At 33.8% G+C, this 13,532-nt stretch overlaps 2 protein-coding genes across 2 annotated transcripts; both read right to left on the bottom strand.

The window, feature by feature from the left end:
- Positions 1-1,718: 1,718 nt before the first annotated feature.
- On the bottom strand, positions 1,719-2,676 carry LOC114710096 (olfactory receptor 8K3-like). Its single transcript, XM_028894167.1, is given in 2 exon segments — positions 1,719-2,169; positions 2,171-2,676. Coding segments are annotated over 2 exon segments (957 nt in total).
- A 7,039-nt stretch (positions 2,677-9,715) lies between these two features.
- On the bottom strand, positions 9,716-10,672 carry LOC114710111 (olfactory receptor 8K5-like). Its single transcript, XM_028894194.1, has one exon. The coding sequence runs from the start codon at positions 10,655-10,657 to the stop codon at positions 9,716-9,718; it is 942 nt and encodes a 313-aa protein (XP_028750027.1). The 5' UTR covers positions 10,658-10,672.
- Between the last annotated feature and the right edge of the window lie 2,860 nt (positions 10,673-13,532).

Below are 13,532 nucleotides of genomic sequence, written 5' to 3' on the forward strand. Positions count from 1 at the left end.
TCTAAAAAAAAACTTGGTAGCAAGTTCTCAAAAATAACACAATTTTTTATGCAAAAAAGTAGCCATACTTCCACTGGATAATGTGGAGAATGGCACTGAACATGGATGGGTAAAACACAAGCAAATCCTTATATACCAGACTCACTGTAACTTTGATGGTCTAATACCATTGAAGAGTACTTGTATAGACTAAAGGAAAAATAAACAAAATATATACTATCATTTGACTTGCTTCTCATGAAATGAACAATACATTGATATGATCAACCAATGAGAATTGATGAAAATGTATTTCCATATTGGCTAATAATGAGGCAATACCATACTGAAAAGATACAAAAATACTTCAATGCAGTATTCATACAGAAATATATAAATATGTATTCTTTGCCTAGGGGTTATCATATCTCTGTAGATAATTTTAAAAATCTGTAATACTGGGCAGACAGTTAATAAGCAAGGACAGCAACAGGAATACAAGTATACCCCTCAGCACATTCATGAAGGGCTTAAGAGTACTAATCATAAATGACAGGTCAATGACTGTCAAGAAAATTGATTAAGTAAGACAAGATCATGGTACAGTAGGGATATTTACATTACTGAGTTATAGGTAGCAGAATTATATGTTTAAATGAAAGTATTGACAAAGAATGAATGTAATAACAGTGTTTGGGATAGTCATTTTTTGGCAAAGTAATGAGAATTCTATTTCATGTAAACAATATGTGGTATAAATGAATAACACTATATTGAAAAATAAAGGTTAACTCTGAGAGAAAGCAATTACTAGACAAAATGAACATGCCAGGGACAGATACTTTGGGCTCTCTCCCGGGAAGTGATAAACATACAAGAAACTTAGCCATTTTCTTTTTGAAATTCTCATTATTTCTGATGTTGCCTCTTCATGTCACTCTCCTTATTGCTCGTGTGTGTGTGTGTGTGTGTGTGTGTGTGTGTGTGTGTGTGTGTGTGTGTGTGGTTAGGTGAGTGGTGTCTAGAGTGTATTCTCTCTATTTTTGTATAAAATAAACTTATTGCCAAAAAGATTTATTTACTTTTTTCAAATTTTGTTTTTATTATTAATCTATTCATTGTAACACTAATTCTGAAAGGTCTTTTAATTAAAAAAAAATCCTGATGCCAGATATTGGGGAAAATGCTGAAAGATCATAGAGACAAAGGAACAAGTCACACATAGCCACCATCCCTTACCTCATCAACTCCTCAGCCTGAAAAAGCCTCAGCTGAGAGGTCTCTAGTTGAAAGGGACACTTCTGCTGAAAAGTCTTTAGTTCCTGTCTCCTCCCACCTTACATATCTTTCTCTGCCCAGTTATCACTTCCTGGGATTAAAGGCTTGTGTACTTCTCAGTACTGGAATTAAAGGTGTGTGCCACCACTGCCTGGCTCTGTTTTCTCTCCTAGACTAAGTCAATCTCATGTAGTTCAGGGTGGTTTTGAACTCACAGAGATCCAGATGGATCTCTGCCTCCAAGTGCTAGGATTAAAGGAGTGTGCCACAACTGTCTGGCCTCTATGTTTAATCTAGTGGCTTGTTCTGTTCTCTGATGTTCAGGCAAAGTTTATTAAGGCATACAAATATATCACTACAATTCATAATAGTTAAAGTAATATAAAAATAATGCATTGTACAAATTCATATTGAAACAATTATGTTTTTAATGTTTTCTGAATATATTTAATTGGGAAGATTTATATTTTAGGAAAACCTAAAGAAAATAATTTGCACAAATTACTCAACGTTCTTTGCAGGGCATATTTTACATCTTTGTTCCTCAAGCTATAGATCAAAGGATTCAACATAGGGATAACCAGGGTATAGAATATGGATGCCACCTTATCAGTGTCAAAGGAGTGGCTGGAATTGGGCTGCACATACATGAATATCAAAGTCCCATAGAAGACAATGACCACTGTCAGGTGGGACCCACAGGTGGAGAAGGCCTTCCGCCTGCCCTCAGCAGAGTTCATCCTCAGAATAGCTATGAGGATGAGCAGGTAAGAAACAAGGACAATCACAAGAGAGGAAATCAAATCAAAGGCTGCTAAAATTAGAATTATCAGTTCAACTTCATGTGTATCTGAGCACAGCAGAGATAACAAGGGAAGACTGTCACAATAGAAATGTCTGATGACATTGTAAACAGAACGACAAAGTGAAAATCTTAATTGTGACCAGAAGAGAAACAAATGTGCAATAGAGATAAGGAATCGCCACTAGTACCCAACATACCCTTTGTGACATGATGACAGTATAAAGCAGAGGCTTACAGATGGCCACATAGCGGTCATAGGACATTGCAGACAGAATAAAAAGCTCATTAACAATGAACACAAGAAAGAAAGCAAGCTGTGTAGCACAAAGGTTAAATGATATTGTATTTTTGTCCACAACAAAATTCACTAACATTTTGGGTCCCACAGATGTAGAATAACCAAGATCTGTGATAGCCAGATGTTTGAGAAAGAAGTACATGGGTGTTTGCAGCCTGGCGTCCACTGTGGTGAGGATGATCATGCCCAAGTTGCCCATCAGTGAGATCAGATAGATAATGAGGAAGAGTCCAAACAATGGGGCCTGAAGCTCAGTGTGGTCTGTGACGCCCATCAGAATGAACTCTGTCACCACTGTAAGGTTGTCTTTCCCCATCCTGGCTTATCAGAAAACCTGTTCAAAGTAGAGACACCAGCATCAACAATAGCTATCCTGTACTATCAACTGGCAGATACTTAGTATACAACATCAGTATAATTAGCATATATTCACATTTTAAAAATTTGTGACATGTGAGTATAAACTCACTGTTCTTAAATGACAATAAGTGTCATAGAGTTAGACATGCAAAAATTGACTGCTTTATTTGAGTTTGATTTCATTCACCAAATGTTTTTTACATTGCATATACATTTCTTATTTGTAATTTGAAGATAAGCTTCTTTTGCTACTATCGAATTGAGGACAATTAAGTTTAAATACATCTCATATATCAAATATCCTTTTCTCAATAATAGCACATAAGAATATTTCCTTGATGCTATGAAACATGATAAATTCTATATAAATATAGAGATAAATCGCAGATAGTAGAAGATTTAGATAGATAGAGTATATAGATAGATTTATGATAGCTGTGTGGCAGATATGACAGCTATTGAAATATAAGGCAAATATTTATAAAAGTCATAATAACACTCAACATTCAGCTGGAGAGGACACACACTCCTGTAACTTCAGGGCATGAAAAGGTGACTAAAAGTGATTGTTTATTTAAAATCAGCTGCATTGCTGTGGAATATCTTTCTGTATATTGTGAATATGTGTTGCTACCATTGTCTAATAAATAGTGCTATTTTGGCCTATGACAAGGCAGCTTAGAGGCATGTGGGAAATCCAAGCAGAGATACCGAGAGAAGAAAGGAGAGGTAATTTTCCTATGCTAAATTAAAACTTTCCCTTTTGATTAGATAGAAAAGGAGAAGTGTTGTGGGATGTCTTTCTGTATGCTGTGAATATGTGTTGCTCACATTGGCTAATAAATAAAGCTGTTTTGGCCTATGGTAAGGCAGCTTAAAGGCAGTCAGGAAATCCAAGCAGAGATACTGAGAGAAGAAAGAAGAAGAGGGAAAGATGCCTGGCTGCCAACCAAGGAGCAGCAAGATGCCAGAAGCACCACTTGGCAAAACAGATTAATAGAAATGGGTTAATTTAAGATGAAAAAGCTAGCTGGTAAACTGCTTGCCATAGGCCATACAGTTTATAAAGAATATTAAGCCTCTGAGTGATTATTTTATAAGCAGCTACATGACTGTGGGGCCAGGCAGGACCAGAGAAGCTTACCATTACACCACATAATGTGATCTTGTCTAAGAAACTCAGAAATAAAGCAAAAGAAAATGAAACAAAAAATATTCATTTTCAGTATTTAAAGAATGATGATCCTCCTTTAATATTTGATGAGTAATTGTAGTCACATAGACAATCTAATTTGGATAGAGATAACATTTAATAATAAAGATTGTATTCACTGAAAAACATTACTATTTCAGTCATGCAAAAATGTATAGCTGTGTATTTTAGAAATGACTAAAACCATCTATTTCAGTATAATCAATTAAAAATTTTATACCTCAGCCGGACGGTGGTGGCACACGCCTTTAATCCCAGCACTCGGGAGGCAGAGCCAGGCGGATCTCTGTGAGTTCAAGGCCAGCCTGGGCTACCAAGTGAGTGTCAGGAAAAGGAGCAAAGCTACATAGAGAAACCCTGTCTCAAAAAACCAAAAAAAAAAAAAAAAAAAAAAAGAAAATTATACCTCTTGTTCGTACATGTCACCCTGCTAATCATTTATATGTAGTGAAGAAAATATCAGAGGATTTTTATGGAGATACCCTCTATATTATTCTCTCCCCTCTTTTATGAGACAGGATCTCATTATATACCCCAGTTACTCTCAGACTTTTAATACCTCTTACCTCAACCTCCTGAGTGCTTTGTTTACAGACGTGTTGTCAACACCTGACCTTATGCTGTACTTAGTGTAATGGTATATTCAAATACTATTTTTGGAAAATTCCACAATGACTAAATAGAATATACTATAGAAGAGACACACAAAATTCCTGAAAATGATTGAAATCCTTTCGTTACTATAGGATAGGCAATAAGAATTTCTTCACATTAAGATATAGTGAGTGATAAGACAGAAAAGCCTATAACTAATCAAATGGAACTTAGCTGAATGCCATAAAGATAAAAAGTTGGAGTTTGAAGTAGAATGCATGTTGATGGATAAGAATTACTATCAAATTAGTAAAATGATGAGATCTGGTGCTTTAAAAGGAGAAATAAAAATGATGTCTATTATGAAAATTATAGTAAAAGTCATGTCTAAATGAGACATGAGCAAAAATTAAAATGAATAAATGAACATAAAATATTAATGTGATTTGCACTTAAATTTTTAAAAATATTCCTTCTCAGTTTATACTGCTTCCCATTTTCTTACCATGCCTCTAGTATGGCCCATTTATTGTGTAGACATATGCCAGGAAGCAGTATGAAATAAATATGCTCAAGGATTGCAATAAGAGCAATATGAAACTTTATTATGTTAACTTATATATTTGTAGTTATTTGTGACAAATATAAAACAAAATCACCTTTTGTAAGTCCCTGATTATTTGCAAATTTATCTTCACTAAGATTTTTAAGTTAGTACATAAATTAATGTGTTTCATTAGGGAATACTTGTGCGTGTAAGTAATTATTCTTTGTTCCCATTTGTCATCCTTTCTAGTTATCCTTTCTTCATCTCCATTCTTCATCTACAACTCTGGAGGATCTCATTTTTTTCTTCAACTTGTTCTCCCTCATGATCTGAGAGTAGAGAAGGGTAATGGTTTTCCTGGGAAGTGTGAAAACAGCCTTGACCTCCCTTTCACCAGCTTTGGAGTTCTATTTGAAGAACCAGATTGCTTTTTCAGCTTTCACTATCAGTTGGGTCACTGTCATGTTTTAGTTCTGTACCAATGCTTTATCCTGTAAGAAAACTGTATCTAAGTTTGTCAGACCTCATCGAAAATCAAATGAATTTTGGATATTCTATTTTACCATGAGACTACCTTCTTAACTATCTACTACAAATTTAAATAATGAATGAGAATTATATGATCCTTGCTTTCTAATTAAAAACCCACATTTTTAGTGTCACCAGAGCCTAGACACTAAGTAGCTATTTGTAGGGAAATTAACACAAGTTATCATTGCTGCCAAAAACTTCATCATGCCATTTTAAGATCCATATCATTAAGCTTATCTATTATTTACTCTCAATTTGTATTTCAGTTTCAGATAAACATACAAATTCTCATATATTTATATAAGCAACAGAATGATATTTTAAGAATGTATTTTATTCCATAAAAGTATATAAAATATAAGGAAATGTTCATACAAATTCAGGAAAATCATATAGTATCTCAGTTACATTTGATGGCAGGAAGCACTGAACACTGAATAATAAATGGTGACAATTTTCTTTGTCTTCACTATTTAAGTGGAACTGTACATATGTCAACAAAACATTGTGGATATCTGTGACACATAATACTACATGACAGTATTGATTTTCTTTTTCTTTTCTTTTCATTTCTTTCTTTTTTTTTTACCTGTGATGAAGCTTCCATGTTCCCTTTCGTGTGCTTCTCACATGGAAAAAAATGAGCATAGCTTATATGTTTTCTCACCTTTTGAGGATGTCTCTTGAGAGATGCCAATCAATACTTTGAATACTCCCAGAGCATTTTAGGGTAAAACTAAATGTCTAGAGGATGCTCATTAACAATGTGAATTTATGTACACTAGTTGTAACGATTCATTATGATATATATACTTATATAATATATGTAATATATTTATATATAACATATAACTATATATGTATATATATAAACAATTAAGTACTTTGAAACTTCATCTCTAGATAATTATAGAGAATATAGCCCAGTAATCATTCTAATACTTTGGGTAAGTAAAACTGCAAATATAGAGCACTTCCATACTAGAAGCATGAGGATATCTGTGAATTCATCTTCCTATAAAATAAACAGAAAATTATGTTAAACACTTTACTATTTATTTTAATAAAACTTACGAGGAGCCCCCAACTGGATCAGGCCCTCTGGATAAGTGAGACAGTTGATTAGCTTGAACTGTTTGGGAGGCCCCCAGGCAGTGGGACTAGGACCTGTCCTTAGTGCATGAGCTGGCTGTTTGGAACCTGGGGCCTATGCAGGGATACTTGGCTAGCCTGGGAGGAGGGGACTGGAACTACCTGGACTGAATCTAGGAGGCTGAACTGAATCCCCGGGGGAGTCCTTGCCCTGAAAGAGATGAGAATGGGGGGTGGGCTGGGGGGGGGGGGGGGGTGCCTGGGGTGGGAGGAAGGAGGACAGGGGAATCTGTGACTGATATGTAAAATTAAATCAAATTATAAAGTAAAAAAAAAAAAAAAAAACCCTTATGAAATTACCACAGTTTAGCAACCATCTGGAGTGCTTGTTAAAAAAAACCTGCCAAATCTTGTAAGAATAATAAAATTTGTAGTAATGTTTATTTAAATTAGTCATATTTAATGACAAGATACAATGGATTAAAAACAGATACTAGGCAGTAGCAGTGACAAAGTAGTGAACTTACAGTAGCTGTCTGAGATAGAAGATCAACTATTATCAGTTTGAAGAAGTCATTTTTATGGTTCTTATCCTCATCTTACTTGACTAATTCAATGAAATAGTCTTATACCTGAAATAAAGGAAAAGAACACTATGCAAATCTTGTTTAGGTTGTATATACACACATACACACATGTGTATAGCAATAACAATTAAAGAAGAAGTCATGAATTTGAAAGGATGTCAGAGTGGCAGCAGGGAATGCAGGAGAGGGGGAGGGGTGTGAGAATAATATAATGGCAGTGCATTCATGTGAAATTCTCAAAATATAAAAGAAAATATCATTGACAATGCTGTTAATCATAAACATTATTTAGGACAAAAGTCTGGGTCAATGACTAAAGATGAATCTTATGAAATTATTCAAAAGGGGCTTTAAGAAGAATTTTCTCATATTGAGGAAGCATAGTAGGCACACTTACCTTTAGGTATTAGGTGAAGATTCAGAATGTAGTGAGAGGGTATGCTGCTGTAGGAAAGCAGCATAGAAGGTTGCTTTCGAAGATTCATGACATCACTAGACCTGAGAAGCTATGTTTCCAGTACCAAGACTAGTTTAATTCCTGCTGAATGTGCCTTAAATCCAATTAGACAGCTATTGGTTGCCACCAACATGTGGGTGGCATCAATGTTAAATTTTAAAACTCAGCACATGATTTTTCTGAGATAGAGTGTTGAATCCATTCTCTTAGTGAGGCTGGCTAGAATAGCCAGAAAACTAGAAAGTGGAGGCTTAAACAGAAATGTCAGCCTCTAAGCATTTGTCTATGTTTCTCAGCTATAAAGAAATAACTGCCACAGGACCACTTATAAGGAACAGAAATGAAGTTCCTTATATTTGAGAGGTTTTAAACTCATGATCAAGATGTCTACACGTATGATGTCTATCCTAAGTCTACCTCTCATAGACAACTGGCTAGTTGTTTTCATATTGCCTAATGTTCCCTCATGTACAATGTTATTGATGCTACTTTCACTTATATTGTGTAAATGCTCTTCCTACAGGACTTAATTAGGTCATTAAGGACCAATCTCGATGTCACCACTTTGTCTATTATCTTAGTCACTTTTATACTGCTGTAAAAAGTACCACAACAAAGACCACTTATACAAAAAAAGAGTTTATTGGGGGTTACAGTTCATGACCATGATTGTAGGGAGGATGACAGCAGGCAGGCAGGAATGGTGCTAGAGCAGTAGCAGAGAGCTTACATTTTGATCCACAAGAGGCAAGGAAAGCTAACTGTGAATCACATGAGGTTTTGCAACCTCCAAGCTGACTCCTAGTCACACACCTCCTTCAATAAGGTCACACCTGCTTATTCTTCCCAAGTAGTTCTACCAACTGGGGACCAAGAATTTATATATATTAGCCTATAAGAACCATTCTTATTAAAACCACTACAGTTATTAATTTGAAACACATAAATTTGGGAGACACATCAGACCACAACAGTGTTGATTGTGTGACCTATGAACAGATACCAACATAGGACAGAATACTGAATTCATGGATGGAGGAACTTAGAAAATCTTCTGACTAATTACTAGCTTATGTCCAAACCAAATGCACAAATATTCCTATCAAGCACATACAAGACAAAATGTAGACTTTGTGTCATAAAATTCACTAAGCAAACGAAAAAATAACAATAGAAATAATACTAAAAGCACCAACTCTAGTGGTGGTGTTGGTGGGGATTCAACAGTGCGTGTGTGAGTATTATTTCTGTAAATTGTTAAAGCTATAATCTCCTGGTAATTCTCCTAAAGATCTTAAGAATATTCAATATACACAAAAGTCAGAATATAGCTACAGACTTCTGGAGATCTTTTCAAGAAGAAAATAGGACCAGAAATTGATGAAAATGCATGACATTCAGAAAATAAAGGACAATATATAATAAATGTCATCCATCATCTAGAATTACTTTAAAAATAAATAAATAATATTGAAATTAAATATAAAAGTTCTGTAGGATAGAAAATAAGAAAAATTAAAATTATACAATGTTCAAAGACACGATCTCTACATGGCATTGACTTTGTTTGCAGTAATTTTAGGTTTAAAACATAAAATGAAAACAAGATTTAGCAGACAAATGTCCAAACACATAAAATAAAAGAAGAAAACAAAACTCCCTGCAAATCTAACAACCAAACACATGTTACAGAAATATAATTAACCATGTGTCACCATTTGTATAAGATGAGAGCAGTAGAAATGCTAAAGACATATTGAATCAAAACCTATAAATGTTGGGAGGAAAGTGACATCTAATGGAGTTCTGTAACTACTTAAGAACTATTTTTTTGACTACAAGTGATACATTACAATGTTCTATATATTATCATGTGTTTTTCATTTTTGTGAATCAAGAAATATACTGCTATAAATACTAGTATTGACTTATGCTTCTTTTACCACATTTTATTAAAACACTCCATGTTATATATTAAGTACAAAGTTTACTTAGGTCCTTAAAGACTCTTAGAAAGGCATTTTTCACTTCTTTGTTTCTAAAGCTGTAGATCAAGGGATTAAGCATGGGAATCACTAAAGTATAAAACACAGATGCTATTTTATCAGTTTCAAATGAGTGAGTGGATTTGGGCTGTAAGTACATGAAGAGTAGAGTCCCGTAAAATACTACCACCACTGTCAGATGAGAACCACAAGTTGAGAAGGCCTTTTTCCTACCCTCTGCAGAATGCATTCCATATATGGCTAGTAGAATCAGAAAGTAAGATACTAAGACTACAGAGAGAGAGGAGATCAAATTAAGTGCTGAAAATAATATGATCAACAATTCTATATCCCGTGGATTTGAACACAGTAAAAGTAACATGGGGACGTTGTCACAGTAGAAGTGGCTGATGACATTTGAGCCACAGAAAGTCAGTGTAAAAATCTTACTAGTTATCAGCACAGCCTGGAAGATACTGTAGAGGTATGGAATGCCCACCAGCACATGACAACGTCTCTGAGACATGATCACACTGTAGAGCAAAGGGTTGCAGATGGCCACATAGCGATCATAGGCCATGGCAGACAAGATGAAAAGTTCACTGATAATGAAAGTGATGTAGAATGACATCTGTATGGCACAAGCATAGTAAGAAATGATATTTTGATCCACCACAAAATTCACCATCATCTTTGGGTAAATTACAGTACAATTGCCGAGATCAATGAAAGCCAGATGTCTGATAAAATAATACATAGGTGTGTGAAGGCGAGAATCCATCTCTGTCAAAATGATCATGCTCAGGTTGCCTATGACGGCGATTCCGTAGGTGACTAGGAAGATCCCCAAAAGAGGAAGCTGCAGCTCAGGCCTGTGTGTGATTTGTGTCAGAATGAATTCATCTGGCACTGTTGAGTTCCTGTGGCTCATTTCAATCTTCTGAAAAGATACACAGGTGCCATTAACTTTTGCATAGAATTATTCAAGCAAATTCAAAGACAAGACAAAAAGCTGCAGTTAATGGCTCATAGAAAAATGATTTTAGTATCTGATTCTAAATGTTAAATAAAGTTTGGAAGACCTACTTCCTAAAAGGGGAAGTCCTTGTGAGATACACTCAGAGTTATTATTTATATTCTTACTAGAGTCAGTAAAATAAAATATTCATTCTAATGGCTGTGAGAAAAAATGATTTTATTATTTGCTCAGATACTGGCAATGCAATCATTAGATACTTGTGTAGAAATATTGAATATATTTTATTCATCTAGAAGACTACAATTTTTCTAAATAAACTTTCTCTTATGTATGATAATTCTCATGGATTTTAGATAAGCTAAAATATAATGGTGGATACAACATGAAACTAATGACATTTCGATTTAGTTTTGTGTTTGGACATTTAAGGTCCTATGTAGGGCTTGTAATAATTGGCATAAAAAAGGTATCACTATGTCAAACTTGTAAAGCAAACTATGTTTTTCTAATATCAAATCGTTAGTTCTGAAAACGTACATGAAAGTTATATGGAACAAACAGGATATATTTAAGAATACATATACACATATATTATTGTCATAGACATAGTTATTGCATATATATACATCATATACATATATGTATATGCATATATACATTTAATAAATATTACTGAAAAGGAAACCATGAATTTGAAGGAGAATGGGGATATTTATATGGGAGGGTTTGAAGGGAGGAAAGGAAAAGAATAAATGTAATTATATTATAGTTTAAAAAATAAGAGTCAATTAAAATCACTTCCTCTTTCCATTCTGAATTTTGTCCATTGTATTTTTGCTGAAATCATGAACCTTGTCTCCAAACATTTGTGGGGTCAAATTAAATGGTCAATAGTTGATGAGGCTGTTTTGTGATAATTACTGGGAACATTTAAAAGCTTGAAAATTACTAGATATAACATGAAACAAAGTCATATTCCAATAGAGAACTGATGTTAAAAATATTTGTTTTTTAGTATGTGAATGTGAATCTGAAATTTCATTAATAAAATTATTATAATATAGTGTGTTGTTTGTACTAGTCACTTACTACAACTGAATTACAAATTTTCTACTCTGAATAAATATTCACCTTTATTTCTTCAGTGGTATGTATAACTTCTGTGTTTATTTCCTTCATGTAATATATGTATATATATATCTATATCAACAACAAAATTTTAAAAAAGGAAAAACAAGAAACAAAAACACAATAAGACAAAAAATATTAATTTAAAAATAAAATAGTAGAGGATTTAAGACACAAAAGGGGAATGTTTTCTTTATAGTATATGTGGTTTATGTTGTTATATATGGATCATTAATATTTAATTATATATACTTTATGAACACATAACACTACTAAGACAGACATTATAATGAACCACTTTAACACAGTTTTAAGCATTCATTAAGCTTCATATTAATAATTAATTATTTATAGAATTTTACAATAGAGTATTTAGAATATATGATTCCTAATATTTCCATATCAAGTACCATTAACATGGAAAACCAGTTTAAAAAAATCAAATCTGTTCTAATTAGTGACAGGAAAACTAATTCAGTCTAATGTTTTGAATGTACCTTCTGTCAAACTCGGAGTTGCCACCAGGAGATATAGACACAGGCAGCTGCAATTTTCAAAGAAAGAGGAAACGGGGTATTAAAAGTCTCATATAAAATACACAATAAAGTTGTAGAAATATATTGCCTAGGTATCGGGTAGAAACTTTAGGAAATCTACATTAAGACCTCAAATTACAATTTGGAACAGAAGCAATGTAGTGTAATCTATGGTGGTTAGGAAAATCACAGAAATCAACTTCATTGGTGTTGGGTTTGGCTTTCTGACAAAAAGGTCTGGGGAAGAGTGTGACTATCTATTGCTGGGATACCTCTGTGCCATCTTACTAGATGAAGTTGTCTGCTGCTTCACCATTGACTGCTACTCTTAAAGATCCTTCTTTGCTCATAAATAACAACAAAAAAACCCTACTTCTAATTGAAAATTTTGATTTTAATTATCAGGACACAGAGACTGCTATATTATTGTGGTATGAGATGTGTTGGACTGAGTAAAATAATTCAGAACTGGAAAAGCAGTTTTCTTTCTCTTTGATGTGTCTAACTTGTTCCAACAATTCCTCAAGCTCATTCCTTAAGAGTGCTTTCAGTTTCAGTTTCAGCTATTATATCCTGAAGATGTCTAGATTTCATTACCGTTCTAGTCTTTCTCCTTGACAAAGAGAATCCCTGGTTTCCTTTGAGTATCTTAAGATACACAAGCAAAATAGCCTCACACAGGATTAACCTTAAGGCTCATAGAACACGAAAGCTATAAAGTGGAGGCACTGAGTTTTCAACCGTATGTGTGCTGATAACAATTAGGAATTAATTAGTGCTCACAGTTTTCTCAGTAGCTTCACAACTATTAAAATCACTTCATTTGCTCAATGTTTACAATGTCTGATACTAGAAAAATATCAGACGTTAAGCAGTTTTGTGGAACATTAAAACAAATGATAAAAGCCTGTGAATGTTTGTGCAGGTGATATCCAAAATTAAAATGATTTTCACTTTATGAAATTGCATGAAATACCTTAAATACTTCATTTTAAAGTGGTGGTTTATATAGTAACCCTGAAATTACATGTTATTTATAAAAATCGGGTAAAATATACTAATTATCACTTTTCATTTATTTGAAAATCAAATGAAACCAGACATCTTATTTTTTACTTGGAAACATGTTATTAATGATTTTAACTGGTGAGATCAATGATATT

This window comes from Peromyscus leucopus, chromosome 4 (assembly GCF_004664715.2).
Source record: "Peromyscus leucopus breed LL Stock chromosome 4, UCI_PerLeu_2.1, whole genome shotgun sequence".
Taxonomy (NCBI): domain Eukaryota; kingdom Metazoa; phylum Chordata; class Mammalia; order Rodentia; family Cricetidae; genus Peromyscus; species Peromyscus leucopus.